The 16,681-nt window shown below is 52.8% G+C and overlaps 1 protein-coding gene across 3 annotated transcripts in view; it reads right to left on the reverse strand.

The window, feature by feature from the left end:
* Positions 1 to 4,242: 4,242 nt before the first annotated feature.
* Positions 4,243 to 16,681, reverse strand: part of ELF4 (E74 like ETS transcription factor 4) — a 50,013-nt gene continuing 37,574 nt past the window's right edge. For all 3 annotated transcript variants that reach the window (XM_058714545.1, XM_058714543.1, XM_058714544.1), the window contains exons 3-9: positions 14,363 to 14,534; positions 13,836 to 13,928; positions 12,301 to 12,489; positions 10,857 to 10,940; positions 10,588 to 10,780; positions 9,607 to 9,984; positions 4,243 to 8,733 (exon numbers count right to left, since the gene is read on the reverse strand). In XM_058714545.1, the coding sequence (XP_058570528.1) occupies positions 7,941 to 8,733; positions 9,607 to 9,984; positions 10,588 to 10,780; positions 10,857 to 10,940; positions 12,301 to 12,489; positions 13,836 to 13,928; positions 14,363 to 14,534 (1,902 nt within the window). In that variant the 3' untranslated portion in view covers positions 4,243 to 7,940. The remainder of the gene's footprint in view (positions 8,734 to 9,606; positions 9,985 to 10,587; positions 10,781 to 10,856; positions 10,941 to 12,300; positions 12,490 to 13,835; positions 13,929 to 14,362; positions 14,535 to 16,681) is intronic.

A 16,681-nucleotide genomic window follows, 5' to 3' on the forward strand; every position in this document is an offset into this window, starting at 1 on the left:
GTGTGTGTGTGTGTGGGGGGGTGTCGGCACACGTGTGTGCGCGCGCCTTGTTTGCTATAGGAGTAGCAGAGCTGGAAGGAGAGCCCTCTCTTAGGCGGCTCAAGGAAATCACCTGCCTGCTGGCTCTCTTGCCCTGGGCCACCCACATCCACATCTGACTGCACAGTCTTATCACTGCCCTCACTGTTGTGCCCCTGGCCTCCCACCCCCGGGCCGCCCACATGGTGCAGGCAGTCCACACTTCCGGTTTCCTAAGACCCAGCTACTGTGGAGGCAAGATGCCCGTCCTGTATTTTACACTTTTTCTTCTCACTTCTGAAAAACAGTGGTAGAAGCTCCTAGTTCCTTTTGCCTGCTGGCTTCAGAACGTACCTGTTACTGTTTGAGGGGAAGTGGATGTTTGACAGGCCTGGGATGTCTCCCTGTGTAAGTCTCTGGAGAACCCTGTCAGTGTACAAGTGAGGGTATCTGTGGGTCTGGCCAACTGGAGTCTAGCCACCCCCAGGAGCAAACTATGAGCTGCTCTTTGCTCCAGCCCCAGGAGCGTGCTTCAACTCGGGTCTTTCTGCCCAGGTGGAGGAACATCCATCCCTTGGAGCCACAGCATTAATCTTCCTCATTGGCCTGTGCTTACTCGCTTTCTGATCTCGAGGCCTGTAGACTACTTGCTTTCTCAGGTTCCTAAACAACCCCATAGCAGTACTGAATTTAGGTCAATCCTCTGTTTGGAACTTGGAGTGAAGAAATCAGACAAGTCAATAGGTCACAAAAGCTATGTAGTGAGTGCAAGGATTCAGCTCAAAGGGCAAGGGCACTGGGGTGGTTAGAAGGACTTACTGGGAGAGAGGGTGCCCAGTTGACACTTAAGTAGAAAAATAGGAAGTAGGGGTGTCAGGGAAGCATCTCTGAACTGAGGGGACAATCCGAGCAAAGGCTTGGAGACAAATGAGAGTAGTATGTGCAGGAAACTATAAGCCACTTCAGTGTCACTGCAGCTGGAAGGGACAGATGGGGAAGGAGGGGGCAGGAGCCCTGCCAGGCATGCCAACGGGCACGGCTTGGACTTTTGCCCTAGATGGTGGGAACCACGGGAAAACTTTAAACTGGGTAGTGATAGAGGGTTTTTTGTTTTTGTTTTTGTTTTAATGGTAAAAATGTGTTGGAGGTGGGCCACAGAGAAAGACAGGTAATCGCTTGAGATTCAGGTGAAAGGAGGAAGGGAGAGTGGTGAGGGTACTATAAGAATTTCTAATTGAAGGCAGGAGGGAGATGCCATGGGTAGAGTCAGAATGACTCCAAAGAGAGGGTGCCTGGGTGGCTCTGGTGGCGTCTGACTTCAGCTCAGGTCATGATTTCATGGTTGGTGAGTTGGAGCCTCACATGGGGCTCTGCACTCACAGTGCAGAACCCGCTTGGGATTCTGTCTCTCTCCCTCCTTCTCTGTCCCTGCCACACTCTCTCTCTCTCTCTCTCTCTCTCAAAATAAATAAGTAAACTTTATTAGAAAAAAAAAAGAATGACCCCAAATAAATAGATGAGGGTCCTTTGGGGAGCCATGGACATCCCTGCGCTTCTGGGTTTGGGTGTGTGGGTGCACACACCCCTTTATTTCCCTGCAGAAAGGAGGCAAGTTAAAAGCAAAACCAAAAAGTTCCTTGTTCTCTTGCCTTTGGGCTCCTTTCCACACACCTTTCCCAGATAGGGCTCACTGCCCTTCAGCCAGAGTGGGAAGACCAAGGCAGGAGGTATGGGTTGTGTGATATGAAGCCTGCATCCCTGCTCCAGATTGGGGTGATCTAATCCTTCCAGTGCGGCCTAGGGGAAGGAGCCAGCTCCACCACTTGCCACCTAGGCTGACCTTGGGTGAGAACCCAATCTTTCTGACTCTTCATCGCTCCGTCTGCCAAATAGGGCTCAATTTACCCACGAAGGAAGAGAATCATACTGAGTAAACACGGCTGTTTAGCTGAAGTTAGTTCCTCCTACGTGTCGTGGGCCAACAGTTAATGATGGTTTTACCAGAATGTTCCTCTTTGGGGTGCAGGGTTAAAGGGAGGCCCTGTTCAAGTCTCCGTATTTCCGGAGAACGGGCCATCCGCTATCCGCGCATCCCTATTTGGGTCGGAGGGGGGTCACTTGGGCAGTAAACTGCCCCTTCCACATTCTAACCTTTAACAGGGAAGCTTGTTGAGTGTTTTATTGTGTCCAGCCTGCCAAGCCGTGTGTGTGTGTGTGTGTGTGTGTGTGTGTGTGTGTGTGTTTTAGGGAGAATGGGGTCTGCCCCAAGGGCAGCCTGCTTAGCTGCCATGGGGAGGTGCCGAGCTCGGGCCTCCTGGACCCCGCAATGGGCAGCCCAGGACTCCACGTGTTCCCCTAGACTCCGGGTTTACACCGCGAGGGGAGCGGGCGCGCCGCAGCGTCGGGCAGCTGGGTGCGGACGCCTCCCCGGCCCGGCACCGGCCCTGCGGGAGCCCAGGATCACACCACAGCGGGCGGTCCGGGGCCCTCCGCAGGCAAACGGATGCCGCGGGCGCCTCGATCGCTCTCCGATTTCAAGGTGGAAAGCGGCGCCTCGTGGACGTGCAGCTATAGGCAGGCCGCGGTGGGGAGGCGGGCCAGGCCGGACGCCCCCGCGGCGAAAAGCGGAGGCGGAGGCTCCCTCCCGAAGCCGGGGAAGAGCGGCGGCCCGCGCGCCGGGCCGGGTGCGCCGCAAGCTCACCTGCTGGTCGGGGAGGCTGGGTGAGGGGGCCGATGGGGGGGGGCGGGGCCAGGGCGCGACAGGCCAATGGGGAGAGGGCATTTAGGCCACTGCTAAATTCTCCCGGGAAAGTAGAGGGGTGGAGTGCAGGGGGGAATTCTAAGTTCCCGAGCAATGGAAGGCCTTGGTGGGGCCCGGAGCCGCTCAGGGACAGTTGGGGGCTCAGAGTCAGGACAGAGGGACGGAAGGGCGCCGGCCCCACCCTGGCCGCCTCCCCCTTCCCGGGCTCTCCCGGGTCGTCAGCCCGCCATCGCCAGCTCGAGAGCTCCACCTACTGGACGTTGGTCCTCACGTCCGGCACGCCAGGGGCAGAGACTCTCGAACGCTGAGATCGTCTTGGCTTCTCAGCCCTGGGAGCGAGCGGTGGGAGGGAGATGAGCTCACTCACCTCGGGTCCAGCAGCTTTGGAAGCAGAGACCTCTTTAAAAGTACGTTATGGGGGGAACGCCTGGGTGGCTCAGGTTATGCTCTCGTGGTGCGTGGATTCGAGCCCCGCCTCAGGCTCCGTACTGACAGTGCAGAGCCTGCTTGTGATTATCTCTCCCCTTGCCCCTCCCGCACTTTTTTCTCTCTTTTTCTCTCTCTCTCAAAATAAACTTTAAAAATAAAAACAGGGGCGCCTGGGTGGCTCAGTCAGTTAAGCGGCCGACTTCGGCTCAGGTCATGATCTCGCGGTTCTGAGTTCGAGCCCCGCCCCGTGGGGCTCGGTGCTGTCTAGAGCCCGGAGCCTGCTTCGGCTTCTGTGTTTCAGTCTCTATCTGCCCCTCCCCTGCTCATGCTCTGTCTGTGTCTCTGTCCCTCTCTTTCTGAAAAAAAAAAAAAAAATAAAAATAAAAAACATTTTTAAAACTTTAAAAATAAAATAATAAAAATACATTACTGAGGATGCCTGGGGGCTCAGTCCGTTGAGCATCTGAGTCTTGATTTGGGGGCAGGTCGTGATCCCAGGGTGTGGGATCTAGCCCGGCTCCAGGCTTCACACTTAGCATGGATTCTTAAGATTCTCTCTCTCTCTCTGTCTCTGTCTCTCTGTCTCTCCCCCCCCCCCCCGCCCCTCCCCTGCTCTCTGTATCTCTTTCTCTCTCAAATAAAAACAAATATGTTATGGAGTCAGAAAAACCTATGATGGTATAAGAATAACTTCTTGCCTCACCCTTTCCATGGGTCCTGACCTTTCTGCCACTCCTTTCCAGCCAGAGGTGAGGAACCAGTGCTGAAGCTGAAAAGGGCAGGGCAAAGGGGTAGGGAGTTTCAGGAGTCCCCAGTGGCTCCTGGTGACAGCAAGGCACAGCTAGAAGCAGCCTCAGGCTCCTCTGGACCCTGTTAGGAGGGGGGCAGGTAGACCTGGGCAAGGAATCAGCTGCCTGCAGTCATATGAGGGGCCAAAAGGCTGTGAGAGCCCCCAAGTATGGGTTGTCCTTCCCCTCCCCCTTTTGCCTGCTACAGTATATGGCTGAAATCCCCATGATTAGAAACATGACTCATTGTTTCTTTCAATAAACATTTATTGAGCACCTACTGTGTGCCAGGCACTGTGCTAGGCGCTGGGGATACATCAGTGACTAACACACAGTCCCTGTCCTTGAGGAGCTCACAGTCTATTAGAGAGGCAACATACATAAACACATAGCTAAGGAGCTACCATGTGCTAAGTGCTACAGGAAGAGGTATACACAAAGTGCTGCGGGAGCCCAGAGGAAGGAGGGATACATCAGCTGCTAGGGGGTGAGGAGCGGGTCTCCTGACCCCATTACACCGTCTTCGCAAAGGCAAGGGGGTTGTTGCCACATGACCCTGGCAAAAATGAACCGGTCTCCTGAGGGTGTCCTCCGGCCCTCTCCCATAACTAGATCAGCACAGGTTAGTTGACCAGATTAGCTACTTTAACACTTTGAATTAGGAAAGAAACTGGACAGGGAAGTTTCTTTAGGGGCAGGGGGTGTTCAAAGTAGTAACAACTCTTGGGTGATAAGGCTGGGGGGTGGGAGTGGGGGCATCATGAGGGCACTGAGCCAGAGAGGGCTGGCCCTGGGCAGTGGAGCACCTAGGGTGAGTGCCTGTGCAGAGGGGAGGTCAGAGGTCACCAGCCTCAGACTTTCGTCCCCATCTCTCAGCAGCTCAGTGGGCTCACTGATGCTCACTAGATGGTTCATAGCTTGCCCCGCTCTGTGGGTGGTACAGCCCCCCGCCCCTCGAAAGGTGGCACACTAAGTGGGGAGATTAAATAGGCCCAGGTCATTGAAGATTTAAGTAACAGTTTGTGATTATAACAGAGGAGATGTCACTATTCATGAGCAGTTGCCAAAAGAGTGGCAATTGGTGCGAATTTCAAATGAAGAACTCAGGGGTAGTCTGGTCTGGGGAGGCAGCTTCCGTGAACAGAGTCTTAAAGGATGGATACGATTTAATTGGTACTAACAGGGTGGGAAGAGCATCCTGGTTGAGCAGAACCAAGTAAAGCAAAACCGCAGAGGTGGGAAACTTCAAACAGAGGCAAACTCAAAGGCCGGGGATCCCTGTTTGGAACAGGACCCCGGGGGTCAGGGAAGGAATGTGAGAGATGACTAGGGAAGTCAGTTGGGGCTTGATGGTGAAGGGCCTTTGCCGGAAGGTCCAAGGACTTGGGGCCTTCCTTTTGGAATTACTGCCCTGAGTCCTCAAATGTTCCCTCCCCTCTCCTCCAGGACCCCTGGACTGCTTTGTGGTTCAGCAAATTAAAATTTAATGCTCAGCTGCCAGAACAGATAGGAGGCTAAAGTATTTTGAGTATCACCCCTACCTATAGGCAATGAAGAGCCATTGAAGGCTTTTTAGCAGAGAAAGAACAGGACTGGTGCCCCAGCAGGCAGATCAGAGAGGGGGACAGGTCACACTGCGCTGTGTTGGTGTATCCGGGAAAGAGATACACTCGAGTAAGTCTGAGCTAGGCTGGAGGCTCTGAGAATGTGGAAGAAAGGCTAGATTTCGGAGACATGGCAAACGGCCTGGACTTCAAGAGATGGGGGAGGGTTAGGGTCAAATGAAGGCAGCCGTCAGATGGCTCTGAAATGTCAAGCTTAGAAGGTCAGGAAAATGGTGGCACCTTTCACAGAAATAGGCAAGTCATGACAGATTTTTGTTTTGGGGGAGGGAAAGGTTGTGTGTGTGTGTGTGTGTGTGTGTGTGTGTGTGTGAAGACTTTCAAATCCATTTTTGATAGAAGGGCTGTGTTTGAGGCATGACAGGCATCTGGATGGAAATGTCCAGCAGGCCGCTGGAAATGCAAGCAGGAGCTGAGGAGAAAAGTGGGGGCTGACTCTCTCAATTTCAGCCCCATCCCCAAAGAGCCAAGGCAGAGCCAGGAGAGCGGCTGAGACCCTTGGTGGGCACCCACATTTAAAGTGGCAGATGTGGGGCCAGCACAGGTACAGAGGGTAGCCCAAGAACCCGGCTACTGCAGGAGGGGGGAGAAAGTAGTGTCACGAGCCATGAGGGCTCACAGGGACTGAGAACTGTGAAGAAGACACTTCATGTCACCGTGAGGGTATCAGTGACCTTCAGATGATGAGTTCTACGGATTTGGGGCGGGGGCAGGGCCACCCCTAATCCATGCAGTGACTTTGTGCAAATTTTGTTTGAAAGGTGACTCTTTCTTGGGATGTTTCACTTTCCATCATTGGGAATTTGTCATAATAACCTGATCATATTAGAAAAAGGCATTTTAATGCCGAGTGTTGGAGATGTGTAATAAATACACCTGCACATCCATATATGTTTCCTTTCCAGGGAGAGAAGGGGGAAGCACAAGAAGAGAGTGGGAGACAATGATAGGAGGCTTGGCAGTGACCAGAAGGAGAGAGAGAACAACCTGGGGAGGTAGTTAGGTCTAATGGATGGTTTTATACTGAGGACACAGAAAAGGTCCTGAGGCACTGATTCACATTAACCAAATTCACCAGATCATATCATTGTTTCTGAGGCTGTCAACGTGTTTTAACTCTTAGCCTTGCCCCCCAATTTTCGCGGGAGAGAGGCAAGCTAATTCAAAGGGGAAGGAGGAGTTAGGCCAAGGGTTTGACCTAATAGAGGATCAGTTGAAACTTCCTCAGAAAGAAGAAAGAGGGAAGCAAGGAACCATGTAGAGATGGGAGAAGTGCCATGGGGGCTCACATCTGCTGGCTCCTGTCTTCTTGTTGCAGGAAGAGTCAGGGCTAGGTGCAACTGAAAGTTGGCGATGAGTGTCAACGGTCCACTCAAGGACTGTGATAGCCATTGTGGGGGCGAGTGGGTTGGCAAGCCTACAAGGTGAGTAGAAGGCACGCTGAGCAGCAGGCACACACGGGTGAGGACGGAGGCAGAGCCAGCATGCACCGCGACATGGCTGTCCCAGCAATGCCTGACAGCAGGGAGGTATCGGGATGACACTCATCAAGAGGGAGTCCACACCCTCGGCACATTCAATTAATTCAGCCCCTGCCTGGGGACTTTCTATCTGGGTCTGACCTTGGCCCTTCTAACCGCGTCTTCGCCAGCACACATGCCCACTGAAATCCTCGTACCCTGGACCTGCTCCAGCTCTGTGACATCTCTCTCAATTTGGGGGATCCAGCACATACCCCACAGCCTCAGAGCAACTGAATCTCGGTTTGTACAGAGGGCACTAGAGAATGCTTTCCCTTAAAAAACACTCCCCATCTCTGCAGCTGACCCGCAAAGACACACACCCTTGAATACCTCACAGCTACACGCCCATCCTCCCCAAAGAAACAGAGATACAGACCCACAAGTACACACAAATACATACAGAGATATTCACATACGGGATAGGAAATTCCCTGTGGAGGGAACGTAGATGGTGAAATATAGCCCCACGACAGGACTCTTCCCCCAGAGCCCCTGCCTCAGCCCTGGCCACAAACTTCTCAGGAGGTTTTCGCTCCATCACCAAGTCAGCCCATTACCCTGACAAGAGCATATCCCCTAGTGCTCTTGAAGGCCATGGTCTGACGCCACGGATGCTCAAATTGGGCATGGCTTGGCCGTGGTGACACCGGGCAGGGGTTGGGGACAGGGGATCTGGTGTATTGACATCCCACTGAAAAGGGCAGGTGTGCTGTTTCAGTCAGTCTCTGCTACAGGAAGTCCATATAAAAATGCTGTTCAACTTTGCCTGTTGGGACACACCTCCCCCGACCCCCTTCATTTATATGTCATGGGGCTCCATCTTTATAAGCGAAGTGGGGTTGAATGGGGAGAAGGGGGCTGGGGTTGGGGATCTGGTAAGCAGGCTCCCAGATGTGGTCACATTAGGCTCAGCCATAAACAGGGACCCTGAGCCTGAGGAGAGCTCAAGTTCAGCCACTGGGGTCAGCCCAACAGTGGGGCAGCTGGGAGAAGAGAAAGTCTGGTTCCCTGGAAGGGAACCCCTTGAAACCACCTGGGTTGGAAGTGGCTGAAGGTGAGCCCGATCCCTCAGGAGCTCCCTCAGGGTCTCTTCAGGAACCAGCAGCCCCTCCATGGGGGCCCCAGTCACCATGCCCTGCACATATGAGGAGGGCCTCAGTGGCCCCTCCTTGACCCCAGGGGCTGCTGTGGCACCCGAAGTCCTGATGAAGGCAGCGATGACAGTCCCAGGGGCCTGAGAGCTGGGCCCTGCTGCTCCAGCCCCTGTGACGGAGGATGGTGCTGGGTTGGTTGGACGGTTGGCCCCAGCCAGAAGTTGGGGGAGACCACTAAGAATCAGCGGAGCCCCTGGTGCTGCCACCTGACTTTCTTGGAAACTGGTGTTCAGGGGGAAGGAGGCCTGCAAAGTGAAGGTGTCCTTGAAGGTCGAAGCAGGCGGAACACTCTGGAGAACAAGCTGGGTTGAAGCAGTAGTACTGGCAGGAGGCCCGTTGGTCAGCACTGTGGTCAGTGGGATTGTCTGCAGGGTCAGGGCCGAGCCTGACCCCACAGGGGCCACTCCTAGGTGGATGTTGCTGGGCACTGAAGAAGTACTGAGAAGAAACAGAAAACAGATTTGGTTAAGGCAGAAGGCATCTCCCAACTGGCTAGGGAGCAGGGCACAAGAGGAACAGAGCTGAAGGTGTGGTTTCTTTGCTGTTGTACCAGCCAACACCTACTGAGTACTTAGTATAGGTCAGGAATCGTTCTAAATGCCTGGCATGTGGTATTTCACTCAATCTCCCAAACAACCCACAAATTGAATAAGATTAATGTGATTTTACAGCTTGAGGAAATGGAAGCACGGAGAGGTTATGTAACTTGCCTTAGACCACACAGCTAGTCGCAGGGACCACATCTAGGCTTTCTGACCCCCAAGCTCATGTTGCTCACCACTCCGCTCTATTGCCTTCCCTCTTCAGGAGAGCACCTTATCCACGCCAGTGTAGTGAGAGTAACATACACATAACTCAAAGCCCAACCTTCTCAGGGAAAATTTGGAGGCACTGAGCATGGACAAGAAGTAGCGAGAGCTTTCCAGGTGGCCCTGGAGGGCCTGAGGGAAGCAGAATAGGTGTCTCTGTACCATCCGCCATTGTCTCTTTTCTGGAATGGAGGAGGCTTGGGGAGATGCGCCCAGATGTGGAGGTACCTGGTAGCTACTTGGGGAGCACTCTGAAATAACCAAAACAGCCCCAGCTGGTGACAGAAGCTGCCCAGGTCAAGTGCTGGCGTTGCCATTATTTTAGCGTGCGACCTTGGGCAAGCCACTTTTCCCCTCTTGACCAACAGGTGCCCTACTGGCTTCCCAGGGATTCTGGGAGTGTCCCGTGAGACTGGAGACACAGCAGAACTCCTCAAGAAGTTGAACACTCTCCCCAAACACGGTCTTAGTAGAAGACCTGTAATGACTCCAGGGCCCTTACCTCATGGCTTTGGGGAATTTGGCCTGGCTCTCCGGGGGAGGGATGAGCACGGCGGAGGTAGTGGGGATCTCCTCATCTGCACACAGTCCCACTTCCAGATTTGCAGACGGCTGTAAGCCAACGCTCTGAACCTTTGGCTTTTCCCAGGAAGGGCCTGCCTTGCCCTGGGGAACAGCTCTGGCCGAGACCCTGGAGCTGGCTCGCCTGGTGGTGCTGGTGGAGGAGGTGCAGGGAGTGGAGGCCCGAGGGGAGGCCGCCGTGACTTCACTTCTCTCATCCTCGTCTTCGATCACCACCAGGTCCTTGGGCATCTCCTTAAACTGGTACACCAGCCTCTGCCCTTCCACTTTGGCAAGGATGCCTCTTTGGTAGTAGTATCTGGGGGACGAGGGCCGGGGATGTGGGGAGTTAGGCCGGGACACGCCACCCTCCAGGGCAGGTCCGGCAGGAAGAGGGGGCAGCCAGGCAGCCAGATGGGAGCCCAGAGCAAGGGAGCCCAGCCAAGGCCAACTCTTGGACTTGGAAGGCTTTTATGAAATTCCTGAGATCTCCCCCTGAGGACACAAAGGGCCACGAAAAGGGGTTTTAAATGTTAGCCCTGCCCTGCTTTGGGGCTAAGGACAAGGGGTGAGTAAATGATGGGAGGGGATGGACGTTGGGAAGCTCAGCTGTCCCCCGGCCTGAAAGGTCAATGGTGGGTAACTTGGGCCTGTCTCCCTGGGTCTCTGGCTGGCAGAAGGCCCTTCCTGGGGATGCGGGGTCCTTAAGGGCTCTTCTGTTATAAAAAGAGAAAAAGCCAGGACAGAGATACACGAGGGAGGGGACTGTTCCTCCCAGGGGTCCGGGAACAGGCTTAGGGGCAACCACGTGGGAGAGCTGGGAGACTCTAAGGCAGGAGGGACATCTTGAACAAGGAGAAGAGTTCGGTAACCCCCCACCCCCACCCCCCGGGCAGGGACTCGGTGCCCCAGCAGCTCCTACCTTAGCGCCCGCCCCATTGTCTCATAGTTCATGTCAGGCTTATTTTTCTGCTTCCCCCACAGCTTGGACACGGCTTTGGAGTCCACCAGCTTGAAGATGCCTTTCTCTCGCTGGGTCCACTTGATGTACTTGGGGCAGGTGTTTCTGTCTTGCAGCAGTGCGAGGAGGAACTCCCACAGGTAGATGGTGCTGCCTGCAGAAGGGCACGTGATGAGGGGCGGCCTAGGCCCTCCAGTGCCCCTCCCACCTCACCTGACTCCCAGCCGCACCTTTGCCATCCTTAGATTTCTTCCGAATGGGGATGCTGGGGTCAGTGACTGGTGAGGTACTGCGGTTGCCCTTGGTCTTCCGGACTGTGAGGGGAAGCAGGGAGGAGGATGAGGCAGAGACGAGACAGCAGTGAGTGCTCCAGGGTGGACTCCCGAGAGGGAGGACCCCGGAGCTCCTCGAGTAGGGTGCCAGGGCAGACAAGGAAGAGCCGGGTCAACAAGACCAGAGGCCCACGATCACCCTCCACAACCACAGCCCTCAAGTTCCTGCACTTGCCCAATGGCCCGCCCTCATTTTCAGGCCCCAAAGGTACACCAGAACACGACTGCAATGCGGTAGTGGTTACAAATGAGTCCCCTTTAGAAGAACACAATCCACCTAGCCTAATGTTTGAAATGGAAAGGTAGCCTCAGGGCACCTGGGTGGCTCAGTTGGTTCAGCGTCGGACTCTTGATTTCGGATCAGGTCATGATCTCATCTGCACTTGTAATTCTCTCTCTCTCTGCCCCTCCCCTGCTCATGCTCTCTCTCTCTCTCTCTCTCTCTCTCTGAAAATAAATAAATAAACATTAAAAGAGAGAGAGAGAGAGAGAGAGAGAGAGAGAGAGAGAGAAGGCAGCCTAATGGGGCAGCTGTTGTGCAGGTAAGTGTGACACTGAGGCTTTGGTTCCCTCGCTGACAAGGCAGTGGCAACCAGTCATTACCTAAGGAAATCAATAACACCGGGGCTTGGGAAAGCCCAAAGACCTCTCCCACATATGGCCCAAGCACCAAAAGCTTGGAGAAGGAAGATAAGCACACAGGATGAGGCCTCTTTTTTTTTTTTTTAATTTATTAAAAAAATTTTTTTTAAGTTTATTTATTTTTGACAGAGACAGAGTGCAAGCATGAGCTGGGGAGGTGCAGAGAGAGAGAGGGAGACACAGAATCCGAAGCAGGCTCCAGGCTCCAAGCTGTCAGCACAGAGCCTGACGCAGGGGGTCGAACTCACAAACTGAGAACATGACCTGGGCCGAAGTCGGACACCCAACAGATGGAGCCACCCAGGCACCCCTGGATGAGGCCTCTTTTATAGGCAGAGGCCCCCAGAGGGCCAGGGACTTGCCAGGAGGCCAAGGATGGTGTCCAAACACCAAGACGAGGGTTCAACCCATCTGGGATCGTTGGCATTTCTGGAAGAGTTTACATATATGCTGGGCTGACAGCAATGGCATGGGAGATGTCAGGCCAACTGATGAGGCCAGGTTTTACAGAAGGGAGGACGTTTCATCCACCCATGTCATGAGAGCTGTCCTCTTAATGTGTCTAAGAGCCTCGACCCACTCACCCCTTATGGTGTCCCTGACCTGCCCTCTGCCTACTGCGCCCCCTTGAACACACACACACACACACACACACACATACACACTTCCTCTCCCCATCCCCCACCTCCATCTCTCTTACTTCTCTTCTTTGATTTTCCAGTCTTCTTGGCACTTTCCTCTCTGGGGACCTTCTCCAGACAGTGTCCCTCCTGGTCATCAGTGTCACCTGCCCCATTCAGGGCATCAGGCTCAGAGACAGGAAACAGGTAGTTGGGCAGAGTGGCAGCTGGAGCAGGGTCTGAGTCGGGAAGCATTTCGGAGGTGCTGACTGCAAGGAGAGAGGCCTGAAGTTCCAGTGGCCTGGGGCAGGGAGGGCACTGAAGAGAATGGTGGGCTCCCGAGGAGGGCGGTGGGAGCGGTTCCCCACAGCCCCAGATTCAGGATACACCTGAAAATGCCTCATGTGTCTTGCACCATGAGGAGAGGAAACACCTGCAGGGCTGTGGGCATGAGCTGGTCCCAATCACGGCTGCCACATTTGCAGCCACTGCTGGTGGTGGGGAAGTTCCAGGCGACACCCAGGGTAAAGGGCCACCTTGATTTAGTCATTCATTTGTTTTACAACTGGAAGGTATCAATTAGCCCAACTCCTCTGCTTTCCTGGTAAGGAAACTGAGATCTAGAGATGGCAGGGCATGAGTCCAAGGTCACACAGCAAGCTGGTGCCTGGTACATGTGGGCATTCGGTAAGTATCTGCTGAAGCCTGAGTGTATATTAGTGACAGGGTGGTCAACAGAAATACTAGTACTCTTACACCTTCAGGCTTTCTTCCCCCCACTGGATCTCAGCATCCCCTTGGGAAGGGGCAGTTAGGGCTGGGAGTCCTCCTGTCCAGGAGTCAGGCAAAGGCCTGAGGGGGAGCTGGGGGAGGAGCCTGCCTTGGGGGCCTTCTGGGGAGGTAGGGGCCAGCCTCCAAGCATAGGGAAGAGAGGAGGGGATTTCAAGCCTGGCGCATTTCTAAATAAGCCACACCCTGCACAGTCTTCCTGGGAGCCGGGCAAGAGAGCAGAGGGGACCGAAGAGTCACCTTTAAAAAGGAAGGAAATTCTGACATACACCATAACATGGACAGACCTTGAGGTCATTATGTTAAGTGAAATAAGCCAGTCCCCAAAGACCACGACTGTGTGACTACACTCATGTGAAGTCCCTAGAGTCGTGCAATTTATAGTGACAGAAAGTAGAGTGCTGGCTGCCGGGGGCTGAGGGGAGAGGGGCAATGAGGAGTTACTGTTTAATGGGCACAGAGTTTCAGGTTTGCAGGATGGAGGTTCTGGAGATGATGGTGGTGAGAATGCAAAATACAAATGTACTTCATACCACTGACCTGTATGCTGAGAAATGGTTAAGGTGGTCAATTTTACGTTATGAGTATTTTAGCATGATTTAAACATTGGAGAAAGGAAGTCACCTTGGCCAACTTTTCCTTGCCTACGGTGCCCTCTGGCACCCTCTGTTCCAGCCACAATTCAAGAGCACATTTACACGTGTGGCAGTGGCTGTGGGTATGTGTGCTGGCATGCACATGTGCCTGGCAATCCAGTATGTGGATGTGGTAGTTTTCAATGGCATTTTTCGTCGCCTTGGGTTAAGGCACCAGGGTTCAAACTTACAGATCTGCTTCTCATCCAGGATGTCATTGGGAGACTCGACGTTGAGTAAGACTTCAGTGGTTGACATGGTTTGTGAGGTTGCTTCATTGTCATCTGGTTCCAGGTTCCATGGTGTGGGGTTGACAGAGGGCGTGGGGCAGAAAAAAAGTTCCCTCAGGGCACAGGGCAGGGATAGAGCAGTCATCAGGGCCAGCCCAGAGAATGGTGCTAAGAGGCCAAGGGATAGTGGGAAGGGGATGGTGTGCCACCTACTGTAACTCTCCACCTTTTCTCTACACTCACCTCAGCTGGTCTCCACTCTTCCTCGTCCCATTCCATCTTGAGAGATCACGGATCCATTTACGTGGTTTCCTCCTCTATGAAGTGGTACTACCTTTTGCTTGTCCTAACCGCCCCATCTAATTTCCAACTCTTGCGGGCCTTGCCCTTGCTGCGTAAGGTCACTAGGAGCCAATCGTAGGCTACGATTCCCTGAAGACAGAACCACTTTCTCTTCCACATCTTCCCTGCCCAGGAAGGAAACAAACCTGCCAGCAAAATACTGCCCTCCAGGATCTGATCCTGTGCCATGCACAACGTCCCGTCTGTTATGATACCATTGTGAACGTCGTCCAGTTCCAGTCCTGAGTACAGATGCAGTAATTCGGGGTAGGGTACCTGTTCCACGATCACAGCTGGGAACACCGAGGGGTCTTCCAGCTATGGACAAGATAGGAATCTGGTTTAAGGCTCACCTGCCTCTACCAGGAAGCCCTGCCAACAGAATCTGGCCCGTCTTGCAATTCCTAATTCTTGGAGCCCTCAGGGCTGTCCTTTGTAGGATGACATTGCTCTGGGTCCAACCTCACTAGGTGATGCTTTGAGTGGATTCTTGATTAACAGAGGTGGGTTAGCTCTGTACCACCTGCACTCAATCAAGGGCAAACAGGGTTTGTTTGTTTTTTTTTAATGTTTATTTTGAGAGAGACAGAGCTGGGGAGGAGCAGAGAGAGAGAATCTCAAGCAGGCTCTGCACTTTCAGTGCAGAGCCCAACACGGGGCTCAATCCCATGAACTGTGAGATCATGACCTGAGCTGAAATCAAGAGTTGGACACTCAACCGACTGAGCCACCCAGGAGCCCCCAAGATCACGCAGTTTTAATTGGTTGTAGTTCTGGGTTAATCTTTGGCCAGGGTTATGCTTGGTCTGTGAGAAGGGTTAGGCTCATTCTCAGGCCAGTGGGAAAGCATTAGTCAATGGCAAGGGTGAGGGACTCAGCCCATAGTCAGGGTTGGGTATCCAGGATTAGTGGCTCAGACTGTGGACATCTTAGGGCTCAGTCTCTGGCAATGAAGACAGAAGAACAGAGGCATTATATAGGTAGGAGGTTAGGGCCCAGTCCCTGTTAGGGTGGGGGAGAAGGTTCCAATTTCCAGCTTGATTTGTTGGGTGCATGAGGACACTGTTCATTGAAAGGGGGACCCAGAAGGAGGAGAAACAGTTTTTTGGAGAAAGATACGGGGAATAGTGTCTGGATATGGTACCTTTGAAATATTTAACATGGAGATACCTATCAGGGAGTGAAAAATATGTGACCAAGGGTTCAAAAGAGTGGTCGCTAAATCCCTTAGAGCGGCTATAATCATCAGGATGAGAATTGGACCACTGGAGGACATAGTCGTTCTAAAATCAAACAAAGCTAAATGAAAAAGGAGTGTGATTGCAACTGTCTTTTTAAAATTTATGTATAGGGGCGCCTGGGTGGCTCAGTCGTTAAGTGTCCGACTTCAGCTTAGGTCATGATCTCACAGTTTGTGAGTTCGAGCCCCACGTCAGGCTCTTTGCTGATAGCTCAGAACCTGGAGCCTGCTTCGGATTCTGTGTCTCCCTCTCTCTCTGCCCCTTTCCTGCTCACACTCTGTCTCTGTCTCAAAAATAAATAAACGTTAAAACTTATGTATAGAAGGAATTATACCAGAATAATTATAATAATTATGTTTTTATTGTAGGACTTTGGGTGACTCTTTTCCTTTTCTTTCAAATTTTCTGTATTTTCCAAATTTTCATGGGACTTAATTCTTTCTTCATGAAAAAAGAATGAGAATGCTCAGTTATGCCTAATGTTCCTGAAGGATCCAGAAAAATAAAAATTGATAAAACGACTTTGGGTTTGGCCACTGGGCAGTCACCGTGGCTAGAGCACTCCCAGGGGGGTGCTAGGGCCCCAAGGCACATTACAACAGATCTCAGAGAGGATGGACTGAGGCAGGCAGTCGGGTGTCAGGATGAAGGCCATGAGTTGAGAGCTGTCTGTCCAATATGGTACTCACAAGCCATGGATGACTATTTAAATGTAAATGTAAAATGTGTTCAAAAGTAAAAGTTCAGGGGCACCTGGGTGGCTCAGTCGGTTAAGTGTCCGACTTCAACTTTGGCTCAGGTCATGCTCTCACAGGGTTCGTGAGTTTGAGCCCTGCATTGGACCCTCTGCTGTCAGCACCGAGCCTACTTGGATTCGAATCCTCTGTCTTCCTCTTCTCTGCTCCTCTCCTGTGTGCACTCTGTCTCTATCTCTGTCTCTGTCTCTCTCTCAAAATAAATAAATAAACATTAAAAAAAAAAAGAATATCACCTTGAAAAAAGTTCAGTCCTTTAGTTGCATTAGTCATAGCTCAAGTGCTCCATAACCATATGTGATTAGTGGCCCCATACTGGACAGGGCAAATACAGAACACTTCTAGTACCTCAAAAAATTCCATTGGAGGGGCACCTGAGTGGCTCAGTGGGTTAAGTGTCTGACTCTTGGTTTTGGCTCAGGTCACGATCTCATGGTTTGTGAGTTCGAGCCCTACATCGGGCTCTGTG

Source organism: Neofelis nebulosa, chromosome X (assembly GCF_028018385.1).
Source record: "Neofelis nebulosa isolate mNeoNeb1 chromosome X, mNeoNeb1.pri, whole genome shotgun sequence".
NCBI lineage: Eukaryota > Metazoa > Chordata > Mammalia > Carnivora > Felidae > Neofelis > Neofelis nebulosa.